The sequence below is a fragment of the Paroedura picta genome, chromosome 1 (assembly GCF_049243985.1).
Source record: "Paroedura picta isolate Pp20150507F chromosome 1, Ppicta_v3.0, whole genome shotgun sequence".
In the NCBI taxonomy this organism is placed as follows: Eukaryota; Metazoa; Chordata; class Lepidosauria; order Squamata; family Gekkonidae; genus Paroedura; species Paroedura picta.
Window position 1 is genome coordinate 37,477,196 of NC_135369.1, and position 18,007 is coordinate 37,495,202.

At 44.1% G+C, this 18,007-nt stretch overlaps 1 protein-coding gene across 4 annotated transcripts in view; it reads right to left on the reverse strand.

The window, feature by feature from the left end:
• The window catches only part of SPTBN1 (spectrin beta, non-erythrocytic 1), a 212,672-nt gene that overhangs the window by 137,459 nt on the left and 57,206 nt on the right, over positions 1-18,007 (reverse strand). For 3 of the 4 annotated variants that reach the window (XR_013230365.1, XM_077334177.1, XM_077334184.1), the window contains exon 2: positions 14,864-15,063. Coding sequence is in view for 3 of the 4 variants with exons in the window: in XM_077334177.1 (XP_077190292.1) it covers positions 14,864-15,011 (148 nt within the window). In the remaining variant the exon portion in view is untranslated. Of the gene's footprint in view, positions 1-1,899; positions 1,934-14,863; positions 15,064-18,007 lie in introns of all 4 variants that reach the window. The other variant, XM_077334207.1, reaches the window with a different exon arrangement.

Below are 18,007 nucleotides of genomic sequence, written 5' to 3' on the forward strand. Positions count from 1 at the left end.
TAGTCCCAAGTTATAATGTTTCCAAATCTGTAGTGGTTAAATGTGGCTCAGCTGGAGGAAAGAAAACAGATCTTGGAGACCACGAGTGCTGAAAAAACAATATATTTAGTTTTTTTTAACAGTGCCCAAGGCTTCTGAGCATCTAAAAGGCTTTACTTTGAAATGTTGCCCTATGTGGCCTAGCACATATATAAAAACTGCAGTTCTCAACTCATACTTCATTCGGTACAACAGGTAGAAAAGTCTTGTTGAATAGTTGCACAGTGAAAACTTGCATTCAGTTTTCGCCCTGAATTTATGCATAATCAAATTTCCCGCAAAAAAGTGAAATAAATAGCAGAGCTGACTGTTTGTGAGGTTGTCCATCTATGCACAGAAGGCATAGACCAGCCATTTTCAACTTTTTTACCACTGAAAAACCCCTGAACCATTCTTCAGGTTTTGAGAAACCCCCAAAGTGGTACAATTGTACAGAATATGGTTGGGAAGCATTGCTGTATACATGCCCACCTGGAGCTCTCCCTTTCCGACCCCCTTAAGGCACATCATTGGCCATTTTGAGGGGTGGTCAACATGACCATTGATGGTCATATCACCTGATAAATATTTAACACACTTTAAAAATATATTAAAAACTAATGAACTCTCACCCATTCAGGAAACCATTCAAGGGCATTCAAGAATCTCCAGGGTTTAATGAAACCCTGGTGTAGACAGAGACAAAAAGCTGTTGCTTCCATTGTAGAGTGAAAATAAACTGAAGTTGTGACTCTTTGGCTTTGATATTGCATAGGTACCTGCACCCAAGTTGCAATTAGCCTTGTTAAACTGGCCTTTAAAAGATCCCATAAACATTCCAAGGGAGCCTGTGAATTTCATATGAATTCAATATGAAAGATCAAAAACAGAAAGCTGGCGGGAGGCAATTCATGTGAAAACAGCTGAGAAATCTTCTGACAAATGTAGCTGGAAGACTAACTTTCCAATGATATTGGTCTAATTGTACCCTGCTTGTTGTTTCACTGGGAGAATAGTCAGTGTACAAAAGGAGTAATGTGTTAAGATGACTACAGCTGTAGCAACCTATCAGTACGGAACTGGAGAAGCCAAGATGCTTGCTTTGAAAACCAGGAAGACAGAAAACATAAAACACTACCCTCAAGCCCCCGCTTGGTTTGTGTCATCTTTTCTTGGGCATGCATGCGACAATAGCATAGAATTACATTGTGGATTAGGATTTACAGGCCTCCTGAGGCTTAGAACATGAGGGTCAGGAGGTCTCCTTCAGGTGCAGTTTATCCTAGGAGCACAGGGGCTTTCATATTTATGTAACATGTGGATCACAAGAACAAAACATAAAAAAGAAGAAGCTGTCAGTTGCTTCCAAAGTTCCAACTATCCCTGGGAAGGTTGCTCCATTGTTTCCACACAAGTAACAGCCCCGCAAATCCTTAAACTGGCTCCGGTGCTATGGGCCCTGTGAATCCTTAAAGTGAGGTTGTTTGAGAGTCTAAGAGCTTAGAAGCTGGGGTGCTCATCTGGATGTCTACCTCTCCATTGCTTCCCCCAATAAAAAGAAAACAAGACTCTGATACTGCACAGACATGGTAGACTTAGGAGATGGTGCATGTGAAAAGATGGCAAGGAAGAGATTCTGTGAAAAATAGCTTCCTCTGTTGCTTCTGCCATTTTCTGTTGTTTCCTCGATTCATACCTGACTTATGGCAACCTCACAGGGTTTCCAAGGTAAGAAGAGATCTTCCGAGATGATTTGCCATTCCCTGCCTCTGTGTCACAACCCTGTATTCCTTGGTGGTCTCCCATCCAAATACTAGCCAGAGCCAACTTCCCTTAGATTTTGAGATGTGATAAGATCAAGCTACCCTGGACCATCCCGGTCAGGGCTCTGCCTCCTTAGGCTGAGATTTTAATTCTTCCCATCCCTTGAAAACATGAGTAAACCCTTAAAACTTCAGATCAGCCCCTGAAACTTGACAACCCTTAGGCATGTTGCAAAATAGAGCTCTTGAGCAAGTTTCCTTTAAGCCCCCTCCAATATCCAAAATAATAGTTGTGTAGAAATACTTCAAGCTGTGTAGAAATGTATATCTATGGAACAGCAAACATTCCTGTGGCTAGGTCTTATCATCCTTTAAGTCTTAGAAATAATTCTATGGTTGACCTTGGCGACCATGGGGATCCTAGCAGTGGTTGCCAGGAATCCAAGCAGCTGTTTAGGACAGATGACATGCTTAGCACTGCCACTCTGGCTGGAAGTTATGTTACAAGTCTGCACTGACACAGCGCTTGAGGCTCCTTGAAATATTGGCAAAAAGGGACCAAATAAACTAATATGCCTGAATGTTTTCAATCCCAAATGCAAGCCCCTCCCTTCCAAACTTGCTTCTAATGCCAAAGATGAATTAAATATACATTTCCTAACCACAGTAGTCTACCCACACGCTTGTCTGTATTTGTGGTTTGGGAATTTCCAGTAAGTGCAAAACTGCAGGGTGCCTAACAAGAAGTAGCGAGCACATTTCACAGGACTGGACAGATCCCAAACTCCTAGGCAGCCTGGCACCTACAAATCACAATGCCAGCCCCTCAGTATTTTGCCATTTCTGACTCTTCCTCTATAATTCTGACAAGGGAAGCCCTTTGAAAATTTAAATATTGGAAATACTCAAGGGATAAGCTGCAAAGAAACAGACAAGATTGGCACAACCATGGGGAGAGGGAGGCTTTGTCCTCAAGGTGCACACCTGACCTTCTTTAAAAATAGATTTCTTGTATAAGATAAGCCACATCTATAAGATGATGGGAAAAAAAACATTCATGACAGAGTTTGTCAATATTTCTATTTTTCTTATTGTTACAGAGAGAGGAGGTCAATATTTTTGTATTTTGGGGTGGGTACGCTGATAGCACCCAGCTCTATCTCTTTGTTTCTTCTGTGTCAGGTGGGGCTGCTGAAATGCTTGATCACTGCTTGGAGGCAGTAATAGCTAGATGAAGATCAATAAACAGAGCCTAAAAACAGACAAGATGGAGGTACAGTCGGTCAAGGTGTCTGTTGCCCAGCAGGGGTCGTGAGTCTTGGAAGTTAAGGGGCATCTGGTTCTGGATTTGACTGTTCTGTCCCAGAAAGAAAAGGTGCAGGATTTGGGAATTCTCCTGGATTCATCACTATAATTTGAGACACATGTGGTAGTGGCAGCCAGGAATGCTTACCTTCATCTCTGACTGGTTTGCCCATTTCAGCCTTTCCTGCATAGGGATAACTTGGCCATGGTGATCCATGCTTTGGAAACCTCCAGTTCTGACTACTATAATGCATTCTACATGGGGCTACCCTTGAAGACAATCCAGAAGCTGGATGTGGAGCAGAATGCAGCAGGTTGACTCCTGACAGGAGTCTCTTCCTGAATTCACATTAGACCAGTATTGATAGAACTGCACTGGCTCCCTATTTGCTTCTGAGCCCAACTGAGGTTGTTGATATAAAGCCCTAAATGGTTTGGGCCCCAGTTATTTGAAGGGGCACATTCTTCCTTACAAATCTGCCCAAACACTGAGATCTTGAGAAGAGAGCCTTCTTATAGTTCTGCCTCTTTCAAGTTCATTCTGCATGGCGGCAACCACACCTGGCAGCCACCGGTGTGTTGCTGCGGAGCTCCATACTCCACAGCATTCTGTGTCCCCACAGGGGACACATTTCAGCGTTGAATCGGCTCCAGTGCTGAAATGTGCCCCGAGAAACACAGTGGCAGCAGAATGGTACTGCCATGCGTGGGGGGGGGGGCAGGGGTTTTATTTTGCAGGAAAGTGGAATTACATGGAACACAATCCCACCTTCCTAAAAAAGAAAAAATGCTGATGTGCCATGCAGCACAGCAAAGCACCGTGAAGCTGACCAGGACATTTTTTGCCCCTCTGGGCCACTGTAGAGCAGGAAGGAGCCTGGCCTGGAAGGCCCAGTTCTTCCTTGTCCACATGGGCCTGCTGTGCAACAGGACCTGTTGGCTCCTACAGCGGCTAAGGGAATGCGGATTCTCTCGTGTTCCCTTAGCCCGAGGCAACTGAAGGTTCAATCCATGGCAGGCCCAGCAGCTGCATCATGTGGAAGCAGGGATTAGCGCTGCTTCCATATGACTGCCCTCTCAGGCTTTTCTACCTGTGTGGAATCAGCCTCAGAGGTGCAAGGGGCAGTGACATGTAGGAGAGCCACCACAGAGAAGAATGGAACACTCTCCCTCTGGTGATTTGCAGGCACCTATATTACATGGTTTTTGATGCCTGGTTAAAACTTGCCCCTTCATGGATTTGGTTAGCCGAATATTGCCTAATGTGAATGGCAGTGGCCACAGTGTCAGAGGATGGCTATATCCCAGCCTTGCTACTTTTTAAAACTAAAGCTATAACTGAAACTAGGGAAATTTTCATGCAAACCGTGTGCTTTGATATTGAGCAATGGCTTTTTTGCTTGTAGGTTAAGCTTTGAGATCACTTACAAAAGTGCCATGGGCTACCTGGCTCCTCCTCAAACTATGACAGATGCTGTTTTTGAGTTTCCAGCTGCTGAGTTCCAGGGTCTGAGCTTTGTAGATTTTTCAGCCCTCTCTTCTGTGAGGTAAACAGGACAGCAGTGCCTGATTGAATCCTACATCAGCTTGGTGTGGCAGTTAAGAGCAGCAGCTTCTAATCTGGAAAGCCGGTTTGGATTCCCTGCTCCTCCACATGCAGCCATCTGGGTGACCTTTGGCTCATCACAGCCCTAAACATGAGCAGGCATTGTGATGCAGCAGTAAAAAAGGCAAATGCCATTTTGGGCTATGAAGATAGGTTGAGGGACTTGGGAATGTTCAGCCTGGAGAAAAGGAGGTTGAGAGGGGACATGATAGCCCTCTTTAAGTATTTGAAAGGTTGTCACTTGGAGGAGGGCAGGATGTTGTTTCCATTGGCTGCAGAGGAGAGGACACGCAGTAATGGGTTTAAACTACAAGTACAACGATATAGGCTAGATATTAGGGAAAAAAAATTCACAGTCAGAGTAGTTCAGCAGTGGAATAGGCTGCCTAAGGAGGTGGTGAGCTCCCCCTCACTGGCAGTCTTCAAGCAAAGGTTGGATACACACTTTTCTTGGATGCTTTAGGATGCTTTGGGCTGATCCTGCGTTGAGCAGGGGGTTGGACTAAATGGCCTGCATGGCCCCTCTATGATTCTATGATTCTATTACAGCTATTCTGACTAAGCAGCCCACCTACCTCACAGGGTGTCCATTGTGGGGAGAGGAAGGGAAGGTGATTGTAAGCCACTCTGAGACTCCTTTGAGTAGTGAAAAGCAGGGTATAAAACCCAGCTCTTCTTCTACTCTGCTTGATCCTTGCCCCAATTCTGCTTCCAAGTTAGATCTCCCCCAAAAGTTCTTATTCAGCCTTATTCTTTCCTAAATTGTGCAGGCCCAAACCTCCTTCTTTTCAAGCAACAAATCTTGTAACAATGAAGTGTTCCTCGGACTGAGTGACTGAAAGTAAGGATGCTATCCTAAATAAAGATATCTGAAACTACGATTCCTTTTGGCATCATTTGGAAACATTGCTAAGGATGTGCTGATTGTAATTGTGTGCACGTTCACTTGAGACTAAGCTCTATTGAATTTGGTAGGATTTAATTTCAAATAAAAATGCATAGAACTGGGCTTCTGTTTTATATTTAACCTGATCTTTCTCCCACAGTGATTCATTCCTAATGTTATTTTTTCAACCGATATAACATTAGTATGCTAATATTCTCATTATGTTTTGTCTTCACACTAGTTGTTTGATTAGCCTCTTCTCTGCATTTCTTTTTTGTGTAATCACACTTCCCTCAACTGCTGCTACTTATTTTCCAGGTCCTCAGTGTGCACACATATCTTAGAGTGCCCCCCCCCCACTTTTGATGTTTTGGGAAGATGGGGACAAAACATCTGTAGGTATCCACCCCTGCCATCTCTCTCTACTCAGCACATCTGCCTACAACAGGGGAGATGGCAGATGCAAGGGGATGATCAGGAAATGACCACGGGAAACCACCATGCAGAGGTAACAAAGCATCCACATGGGGGTCTCCTGTGGTCATTCATAATGGAATTCATAATGGAGAATTATCCCCAGGTGAATACAGACCTGGTTAGTTATGTGGAAGAAAGACTACAAGGAACCACACATAACACCAAGAAATAACATTTTAAAAAACATAAGTTGGAATTGATATAATGCATTATGTGCATTGTAAAAATTTGGCAAACATCAAGAATCCCCAACATTTTAAAACCTGTGGTCACTTTACGTTTCTAATGCAGGACAAAGAACACAACTACAAAATGGCTGCTTTCAATGTTAGCACCAAAACCTTGAATCTGATCCAGTCTCTGATCTTTTAAGGTATGTGACATCTAAAAATAAACTAATTTCCCTTCAGAAACCAAAGAGGGTATAGTAACCAGAAGGAAGGGGCCTTAATTCCTTCTTTCTGGTTTCTCAGTTGTTTCTGCCTCTCCCTTGGCCACATGGCCCTGTTTGACAGGTCACCATATCCTCTTCTTTGTTCATCAGAAGGCCTTGGCATGCAGGGACAACCTGCCAGGATGTTGGGTGGTGAGGGCAGCTCTTCCAATGTACAGCACTCAGACCAAGGAAGACCGAGAATAAAAAATGCAGGCCATTTATCCTTCTGTTAACAACCTTCAGCTTCTACTCTTCTGAATCCTTCCAAAGTGCTTGCTTGGACACCCCCCCCCCATCCTTGCCAGCAAAGGCATAAAATGGTGACCTAGCTTCTGAATTTCCGGAGTAAGCAACCAGCAACTGGCATATATGCTTTTCCATTCATGATGTGTGCCTTAATGAGCTCAAAGTCTACCCTCACCATTTCATTTATTATAACCTGGGCAATCTACGTAAGCACCTGCATATTTGTTCCCTTATCCACAACCTCCCTGCCCCCATCAGCCAGTTAGTCCCCCCAACTCCTCTAAGCAACACCTTTCCGCTAAACAAAATCACAGTACACAAACTGAGCATGCTGGTAAAAACGGCGACCTGCCCTTGGAGTCATTACGGGTTTAAGAGCAACTGGGAATGTGCACATATGGGGTAATATTCCTGTTCAGGCTCTTTATATGCCAGCCATTAAGAGGTAAAACAAACAAACAAACAAATAGAAGCAGCTGGCAGGGATGCAAAGTGAGGTAAACTGGAGATTTGTCTGATAGTATATGTGTGCATAGGATTTACAGCCCTGCTTCAGGACCAGCAGGGACAAGAGATTGCTAAAATCAACCCTTTTGGTAGGCAGTAAGAAGCTTTTTAAACTAGCCAAGCCAGGCATGATTACAAGAAACACGCCTTTTGCTAGATGCTTGGTCTGCACATCAATAATTCTTACTTGCTGTTCTCTACATTTCCAGTTTGGGCTTGCCTGCATTTGGATTTTCAGCTCTCCCTGAATCCTTGCCTTCCTCTGCTGTAGTCTCTCCACAATCTGGCTTTCCTTGTTCTACCTACTTGCTCCTCCCAGATTCTGGACTGTTTTTTAGGTTACAGCTTGTATTATGGTTTATACTTCTGTCTCTGGATTCTGGTTTGCCCTGTTTTCCACCACCAGGTCCACCTTTTTCACCTGAGATCATCTGCAGTAGCCCTGAATTACATCTAATACACTCCCGGACCAGTGGAGACAGGAGTTCAAATTTCCTTTCAGCCATGAATTTCACTAAGTCATTTTGGTTCTGTTGGCAGAATTTGACTACGCAGAGAAAGCGCAGCACCACGCTGCTTAAAGAATATATTTTTATTAGGAAGAGAAACAATTATATACAGTGAGAGATAGAGACCCAACTAACTATTCTGTTGTCTGCATTCATTCTGTCTGTTCAACTGCTGTTCCAGAGGCAAGCAGGGAGGAAGTGCACGCAAAAAGCAGGAAGTCTGTTTAGTCATTCAGGACAATGAAGGGCACAATCTGAAAATCATCAGGAAATTCCTACCTAACTATGCTAAATATACATCTCCCATGCCCCCTGCAGGATACCCTTTATATACCTTTTATATTATGCTCAGTTATACATCCTGCAGATCTTGAATATTCCAGCAGGATCAGCCTAATGTATCTCACAGATTTGTGAGGGGGCTAAAGAAGCCTCTTGTGGCGCAGAGTGGTAAGGCAGCCGTCTGAAAGCTTTGCCCATGAGGCTGGGAGTTCAATCCCAGCAGCCGGCTCAAGGTTGACTCAGCCTTCCATCCTTCCGAGGTCGGTAAAATGAGTACCCAGCTTGCTGGGGGGTAAACGGTAATGACTGGGGAAGGCACTGGCAAACCACCCCGTATTGAGTCTGCCAAGAAAACGCTAGAGGGCGTCACCCCAAGGGTCAGACATGACTCGGTGCTTGCACAGGGGATACCTTTACCTTTACCTTTAAAGAAGGGGAAGATCCATGTATATTAATGTGAGCTCCTAGAAGGAAAGGCGGGACTGCAGGTGATATAACCCCCATGAACTTTGTTAACCTGAACCACCTTGAGCAATATCCCTCCCCCTGATCAAATGCTACCAACCAAACGGAGACTACAAGCTTTGACAGCTGACAGCTCATTACCAAAATGAGTGATTGGGTTTTTGGCCAGGGGTGGAAACATTTTTGATTTCTCATTGGTTAGCGTGCCTCTTTTTCCCTACTGAATAATGGAAGTGTGTAGCATTCAGCAGCCAACTAACCAGTGGGGAGGGGAACTATGTTAGTTTTTATTTGTTTTTTTAAAGGAAAAAGCAAACATACCCTGCAGGCTAGTTGCCATAATTCTAAGTGGAAAAGACAGTCCTTTGAGCTGGATGACAACAACTTTAGGATGGTTAGGGCTGATCCTGCGTCGAGCAGGAGGTTGGACTAGATGGCCTGTATGGCCCCTTCCAACTCTATGATTCTATGATTCTATGATTCTAACACTGCCTGAGTATATGTCAAGTGCAGGGGTAGTCAAACTGCGGCCCTCCAAATGTCCATGGATTACAATTCCCATGAGCCCCTGCGAATGCTGGCAGGGGCTCATGGGAATTGTAGTCCATGGACATCTGGAGGGCCACAGTTTGACTATCTCTGATTCAGAGCAAGGATCCATTTCCACTTCCTGGGTATGCATGAGCGGTGTAGCCTGTGTATGTGCACCTGTTATGCTCTATCCCGCTGGGGTTAGGCTGTTATGCTCTATCCCACTGATGAGTTTGGTACAGGCCTGCAGCGTGCCTCCGGGCAGTTCCTCACCCAGGAGCTCCACCCCACTCCCAGCTATAGCCTTTGCACCAGCCACAGGGGCAATCAGAAAGGATTAACTCTGTACCCGATTCATTGGTGTTTGTCCAGTACTCAGAAATTGGGCAACCCCAATGCAGTGATATCTCAACAGCATTCTCCATTGGCTGTCTTCTGGGCACTGGAATTACTAGTGGTCCAATGCCAGATTCTAACATGAGCCAATACTGCACCAGACGCTTTTGCAGCAGCTCCGATGAAAATAGCTGCAAGTTCAACCTCACCTTGAAAAGGAAGATGCCGTTGGCGTTGGAGCAGCCCTGAGGATTCCAGCTGACAGCAGAACAAGAACAACCTGCAAACCAGGTGCTTTGGGTTTTAAGTTTCCGTCTAGGACTGAACAAATCCTTCAAATGTCCTTTACACACCTGACCTCTAGTTTTCTCTGCAACCTCAGACTTGTCTATGTTTTTTGCCAAGTATTCCTCTACAATTAAAGTGAAACCTCCCTTGCACACATCTTGCAGTTTCTCCAGCCATTTGAGGCTATGGTTTTAGGATGTGCACACGGGAAAGAAAGAGAAATCCCAGAACATACCAAGCAAATGGAGTAATCTGTGCCTCTCCTGTGACTTAATGTTTATACGAAATCTTATTTCTAAAGCTCTTAGTGGGGGAATTTAAAAGCAGCTTTGGCCCTGGAACAGGAGCCTTTCTGACCTCCTTCAATGAAGGGAGACCCTTGCTTCTCTTTTCCTCATGTATACTAATCTAAATTATATTGGAGATAAGGTTGCTACCTCCAGTTTAGGAAATTCCTGGAGTCTGGAGGGAGGTGCCTGAGGAAGGCAGGCGGTCCTCCCCAAACTCTGCCTCCAGGCATCTCCCCTCCCCCCACAATCTCCATGAATTTAAGTATTCTCTGAGTTGGAAAAGATCCCTAGGCTGAGAAGTAATGAAGACAAATGAAGAGAAGAATGATGTTCCTTGCAGAGAACTGCAACAACCATAGTTTTTAAAAGCCTCTTTCATATACTGTGTGTGTTATCACTGCCAGTTTATCCATGTAGCACATGCTACAGGCCCCGTACCTCCAGGAGCCTCACACAGTGCCTTCAGGACCATAGCCTCTCTCCTCCCCCCTTTCCTCTCTTTAAGGACACTCAGAGTGATACCCCTATCTACTAGGGAGCGGGGAGTCCCACCAAAATTGTACTCTACTAGGGGCCCACGACTCCTTCAACCACTCTTGTGTGTTCTATCCACCTTTGAAGGGGCATGTCTTGCTGGTGATCTGCACATTCCAAGAAAGCCAGGACATAAGCAGTGCACATAACTTCATTTCCAGATCCTGTCAGAAGGGGTGAAATGTATATGCTGTAATGTGCATTCTCCTGGTGTTGAGACAGAATGCACATGAATTCATGATAGATACATGGATCTCCCTTCTTCAGAAAGACATGGTGGATCAAAGGCATGGTGGGGAAAGCATGCATAGTTCCTCCTTTACTGTGTTTTTGTTGGAGGGGGACTCCTCAATGTAGAACAAGGCATTATAAGGGACATGAAGCTACCTCCACTATGAATCTTTTCCTCTCCTCTTCCCAGCAGCATCCACAACACAGCACATACATGCCACATCTTCATGCTAGATGCTTCTCTCCCTCCTGAACATCACATCATTGACAGGTGATGAGAAGGGGAAGTCACTGCACAATGCAGCGGTTAAAGTGTCATGATGAGAAAGATGGGGTAGAAATTAAACAAGTCAATAAATAAAAAGTTGGGTGGGGAGATGACCATGTACCCAAACCTACATGTAAGTTTCATCCTTTCCCCCTTTCCCTAAACAGAAGTACTTCCTGTTCGCGATGTTTGAAGCAGGCCTAAATATAGCACCATATCAAATCTACAGCAGGCTTCTGAAAGCTCTGAAATGGGTGCCTCCTTTAGACTAGTTGAATAATTCAATTGCGCACATTGTATTAGATGTCCCTTAAGTGATTGTTTCGAGTGTATAATTTATTGCTCACCTAGAGTGTGAAGCAGCTCCTAGAGTCAATGGAGCCTTCTAGCTGCCTTTAATGGCATCCTTGCTAAACTCACTCTCCTTTGCACTAAATCACAATGACTCCCAGCTGGGTAAAAGCAAAGGGCTATTAGAGACCACACCTCCTAATAAAACCTGGCACAAAATCAATGAGCAGCTAAATTTTACCATCACAACTGATTTGGTATCATCTACAGACTTGGGGTCACAATCCAGTGAGAAGTTCCCTTGTGTAACACTAGTCAAAATGAACAGGAGCTGTACAAGAGCATTACAATGTCTCCTTAAGAGCCACCAGGCAAAAGAGATCTAGACAGAAACAACCTTCCAAGTCTGTGGTTAGTAATAATGAGCATTGGGGAGGAGCTTCCACTCACGTTGATACTCTCTGGTCACACAACCAACAGATAGTGTCCATAGGCAAAGGGAATAGATGAAAGCCCTGGACACTGATGGGCAAGTTGGCTGCTCTTTGTCTCTGACTATTAACTTTGAGTCTCGTATACTGCTATGGCAGGCAAAGGCTGAAACTACTTGTCTAGGTCATGTCTGAACAGTTTTGTGCGAAAAGCCAGTATGATTTCAGAAACTAAACTGGTGCTGGTGCAAAACTGGCACTGCCTATGTCTGCAGGCCTGACATATCTGCTCAATGTGTCCATTTGTAAGCAAAAATATGGTAAAGTCTTTTCCAAAGCTTGTTGTTGTTGTTAGGTGTGAAGTCCATGGGGGGCCCATCACGACACCATGGACAATGATCCTCCAGGCCTTCCTGTCCTCTACCATTCCCCGGAGTCTATTTAAGTTTTCCAAAGGTAACTCCTCTTTTATGTTGCAACAGAAACTTGTCATTTTAAGAACTGGAATGGCCAGCATGATATAGCAGTCAGAATGACAGACTAGAATATAAGAGACCCAGGTTCAGATCCCAACTCTGTCATGGAAACCTGCTGGGTGATGGCGGGTCTGCCACAGATTCTCCCCCTAACCTGTATCACAGGGTGGTGGTTGTGAGGACAAAATGGCAAAGAGAAGAATGATGACAGATGCTGTGGGTTCCCAGTGGGGAGAAATGTAGGGTATAAGTGAAGTAAATAAAAGAAACAGTAGGGCAGGAAGAGACTGGAAGAAAAATGCTTCAAAGAATATGTGCACAGAAATAGAGCGGGAGATGGTATAGTTTAGCTCTTCTCACCTGCAAGCATTATGTACAATCCTAAACAGAGTTATCCCATTCTGTTGAAATTAATGACCTTAAGAAAGCATCACTCAGTTTTAAGATTTCCCTGTAAGTTAAGAAGGTAGTTATGTATGTATAGATCATTATGATATGATATTTTACGCTGAGTTGCCTTGGTCAATCAGGGCAGCTTATTAATTCAGATTTAAAACATACACAGATTCACAAAAAGCCTGCAAAGATCAGAATTTCCATTTAGAGTTTCCTGAGCTCTAGATCTGCCTTTTTCAACCTTCTGACCATGGAGGAACCCCTGAAATATTTTTCAGGCTTTGAGGAACCTCGGAAGTAATGACATGTCCCTTCAGAAAAGTAGGCGCAGAAGAAAGATGCAGGAGCCAGCCAGCCAGCCAGCCAGCCAGCCAGCCAGCCAGCCAGCCAGCCAGCCTATCAATCAATCAATCAATCAATCAATCAATCAATCAATCAATCAATCAATCAATCAATCAATCAATCAATCAATCAATCAATCACCATTTCCATTGTGGAGGAAAAGACTGGGCCTGTAGAGCAACAGAGGAACTGGATTCCAGTGCCCCTGGGTGGGAATCCTTGCCAATCCTTGGGTTGAATTGCAATGAAGACTGTATGGATGGACTTCTCTAGTCCCTTCTGTGACTGAAGAGGGTTTGAGAGTTGGAGAACATATTCTGCTCATAGTGCTCATTTGGGTCCCTGAGGCAGAGCAGGAGGGTCCCAGTTTCTCCCCTGATTTTCCTGGCTATGGCTTTGGTCACCAGGATCCTTGAGCATAGTTTCTACCATGCTTCCCAACAAGAGCAGCCTCTTTCATTTGCCAAGGACCACAGTTTTGGTGGCTGCTGCTGGGAGCACTAGACTGTATTTGACATGATGTCACTTGCAAACAGGCTGAGAGAACCTCTGTGCCTTTTGAGCTTGCCCAGCCCCACCCTGCAGCATGGCTCACGCCACTGAAGCATTTTGTTCAGAGGCCAGGAACGTCAGCACGCTACCATGAGATATGGGAAATCATTTACAGAGTGAGTTGGAATGACAATGCATGGCATTGCCCCAAAGCAGGAGAAGGAAGTTGGCAGAATAGATATACTTGTCCTATACAAGCTTTACTTGGATCACGTGTCCCCTATTGCAAGCGACCAACAAAATGCCTTAACAAGGCACAGTAGATAATCAACACAGTGACAATGAAGTATAAGATGACCAATGGAGACCAAAGCAACATTGCATTATTAAGAAACACCCCCCCCAGTACTTTGGACTCCCCACCACATTTGAGAAGAAGGTAACTGCTACCAAGAAAGTAAATTATGATGCAGGCCAATTCTGCATGGCAGTGGCCAGGCCAGGCTGCTGGTGGTGTGGTGCTGTGAAGCATAAAGCTCCACAGTTTTCAGTGTCCTCATGGGGGACACATTCCAGCATCAGATCTGCTCCAGTGCTGAAATAAGCCAAGGACTTATTGATTTGTTCTTGTGACTTGTGACAGCTTTACTATGTCCCAAAGGAATATGTGTCTGAGTCCTAACGAAAGCTCCAGTGTGATATCTCATTACAATTATGTTCCACAGTATAGGCTCCATTATAATACTAACTCCGTTTGCTTACATTCTGCAAATGTGGTACTGAAAAAAAAAACTTGTTTCCTCAAATTATCTGTCAGATAAAGTGAGACCTGATAGAGAAACGTTTAGCTCTAAAATGCATGTTTGTCTTGGGTTGTCTTTTTTCCCCCCAATTGAATGTTATTTTGGCTGGCCTGGCAACCCTCAAGGCATAAACAACAATTACAGGCCATTTCAAAGAGCAAAGCACAGAAAAATTAAACCTGTAGTACCTATTAACTCATGTTCTGGAGACTAACATCTCAACAGTCTTTCTAATGTATAAGAAAAAAGGAGTAAATTGTAGAGCACTTTTCCCTGTCATGTATACACAGGTACAAATTTTGCTCCTCTGTATTTCACTCCTCCTTAAAGACCACGACTGGTAAAAGGAAAATCGATGCTTCCCCATCAAGCCTTTCTGAATTTACCTAGCATCTATATGGTGCCAGGTATATATAGTAAAAATGCATAACTGCAAAAATATCTCATGATATTTATTAATTAAAATATTTCTACCCTGATTCAAAAGCAGTGAGCAATTAATCAAAATACTAAAAATGAAAACCAACAGCCCTCAGTAAGTTAAGATGATAAGCAGTCAGATTTGAACAAGAAGGGCTAAATTACAGGAAAGGATGAAAATTAAATCATCTGGCCTGCTTGAAGACCTTCTCGGGGGGTTAATGAACTGCCTACCTGCTAAGGCTTTAATGCGAGACCTCTCAAACAGGCGTGCGGAGCTGTTCTCGTTGTCCCAGTCATCAACATCCCAGCGGTTGTTGACGTCACTGTATTGCTGTTGGATTTCAATATTGTCATAGTCTGTTGCTACAGTGGTCGTCATCTTGAATCTTCTCAAACTAGCCTCGGCATCAGCAACTTTTTAGAAGGATCTTCTGTAAGGGAAGAAAAGTAATGACCAATGACTAAAAAGTTTCCACTCACAAACAGCCCCCTCAGACAGGAGGAGGAGGAGGAAGCGATCAAGGCCCTCCCTGAACTCCCACAATTCCATAGGGCTTATAAAATGGAGCTCCTCTACCATGCATTTGTTGGAGGCCGTCCAACCAAACAACATTCACTGCCCCCCCAGACTGACAAAACAACATCTGCTGGTCCCCAGACACCCCCCACAATGATCTGGATCCAAACCTTCTTCCCTATGGGTTTATGTTAGAAGTTATAAAAGTTATTTTCATATTATAAACTGTGGTAAACATCTTGGCACTTGGAACACACTGTTATGATTATTATTATTACCTTACCACGATTCAACATATACCTCCACGTTTTATGTAAATCACCCTGAGCCCCATGAGAAGACATATATGAATATAATTAATGAAATAAAAATAAATTGTAAAAGTCTCAGACAGCGCTACAGTGGTTGATTCAATAGAGGACTTGGATTTTACCCGATGGCACCAATATCATCATCATCAGTCATTGTCATGTAGGCATGATAACTATGAGTGCAGCAGTTGAAAACTGCAGACAGTGATTAACACAGAAAACAAAATCCCTTTGAACAATTAAGTGTTCCAGTACAAACAGCTGTAGCCAGCATTTCTCTTTAGATTGCTAGTTATACTGGTCTTTTCCAGACAGTCTAGAAATTCACATTCATGTCCAGAATTCTTTAAATAAACAAACATTTCAGAGTAGAGAGCTATTCTTATTTGTTGTTATGAAAAAGTAAATAAGCAATACCTTAAGATAGCATGCTCTTTTATTCCTATGTACAAAACTTCCTCCTAGGACACGAGCATGGTACCATCTCTCTATTACCTATCAAATCCCACCTTTTGGCTAAAATTCTTACAACCCAATCCAAACAATAGTTGGGTGGATAGGGAACTGGTTAGAAAACTTTACCCAAAGAGTAGCTATCAATGGTGTTGCATCAGATTGGAGGGAGGTGAGCAGGGGGGGTGCCACAGGGCTTGGTTCTAGGTTCAGTACTTTTCAACATTTTTTATCAGTCAACTGCATGAGGGGGTGGAGGGCCTACTAATCAAATTTGCAGACAATACGATATTGTAATGAACACCTCAGAAGATAGAAAGTTCTATGAGATTTGAACATGCTGGGCAAATGAGAAAAAGATGCATTTCAATAAGGAGAAGTGCAGAGTTCTACATCTGGGTCACAAAAGTGAAAAGAAGGCATACTGGATGGGTCTCACTTTAACCAGGATGTGGACAGAATTGTGCAGAGGAGAGCAACAAGAATGATCCAGAACATGGAGAGCAGACCCTATGGGGAACAGCTGAGAGACTTGGAAATGTTCAGCCTGGAGAAGAGGAGGTTGAGAGGGGACATGATAGTCCTCTTTAAGTATCTGAAAGGTTGTCCTGTGAAGGAGGGCAGGGAACAGCTCCTGTTGGCATTAGAGAATAGGAAGTTTTTAACAGAGGCTGGATAGCCATCTGTCAGAAATGCTCATTCTATTAATTTAGACAGAATTTGAGTGGCTGGGGAGAAGGGATTGTGTTCATGCTTGGGTCTTGTGGCCCCATCTTGTAAGCCCAGGGTAATGCCAATCACCACTCTGGAGTTGGGAGGCAAATTTCCTCCGGGCCAGATTGGCCATGGATTGTTTTTTGTTGGGGGGGGGGCATCATCTGAGCATGGTCACTGTGGTGGGCAGTTAGTTGTGAGTTTCCTGCATTCTGCAAGGGGTTGGATTGGATGACTCTGGAAGTCCCTTCATACTCTATGATTCTAGGATTCTGCTGCAGTGCTGCCAGCTGGTGGTGGTAAGGGAGGAGGCAATGGAGAGTTGAGGCACATCATTAGTGCTGCTGGTTTGGGCTGAGCTGTGTGGTCCCTGCAATGCTGGCTTGTATCCCTATGGGACTCACTCAGCTTAGCTTGCTCCTGGCCCATATTAACTTCCTAGTCTGTCCCTCAACATCAATGCCAAGGAACCTGAGAGCTATAGGGTATGTACTTGACAGCATCAAGTGGTAAAGTTGCAGGAGCTCCTTGTATTACTTATTTGAATGTCCGTTCATAAAGTCACAAAGTGAGTCATAGAAAACTAGCAAAGAGAAAGGCCAGATTGAATGTTTCTACCTGACACGCTGAAGTTTTATGCACATTGGAGAGTATGCAAGGATCCCACCGCCTGCTGTCTGAGGTGCTACAGTCCAGATGACGTTTTGCCATTTGATAGCCCTAATGATTTAATTATGATCTCCAGTGTCAGATCAGAGGAATACTTCTCCCTGAGAATCCAGCAAGCTGGTAGATGTACAGAGATGCAGCACATAAGGCCAAAGATCCAGGGTAAGGCAGACGCACAGCCAACCCAGTAAGAGACCTGTGTCTTCTAACTGTTAGAATCTAACAGCCTTTTCCTCCCCCGCCCCCCCCCCCCCCCCGCTATTATTCTGACAGATCTGGCATACCAAAATTCTGTCTCATTCTTTCGCTGTCATTTGCTCTAGCTCACTGATGCCACCTACTGACAAAGGAAATTCTTTTCCATTTTCTCAACCACCTCAACCAAGCCGCTGTGAGCAATTCATGTTCTGAAACAAACATTCAGGTGAGGTGTCATCTGGATTTCCCCCCAAGCATGATTTGATGCCTTCAGCATTGCAAATATATACATCCCTTTAAAATCATGTTAACTCTTGTTAGTGTGTTTGGCTTTTCATAGAACTGGTCTATGGTAAAAGATCACTGGACTGTCTTTGGCATTTACCTGTGAAACACAAAGATGGATAAAAGGATGGTCAAACTCTACCAGAAAAGCATAAATGGGATCTGGTTCAAATTCTCATTGTGTCAGGGAAGTGTGCTGGGTGACCTCTGGCCAGTCACACACAATAA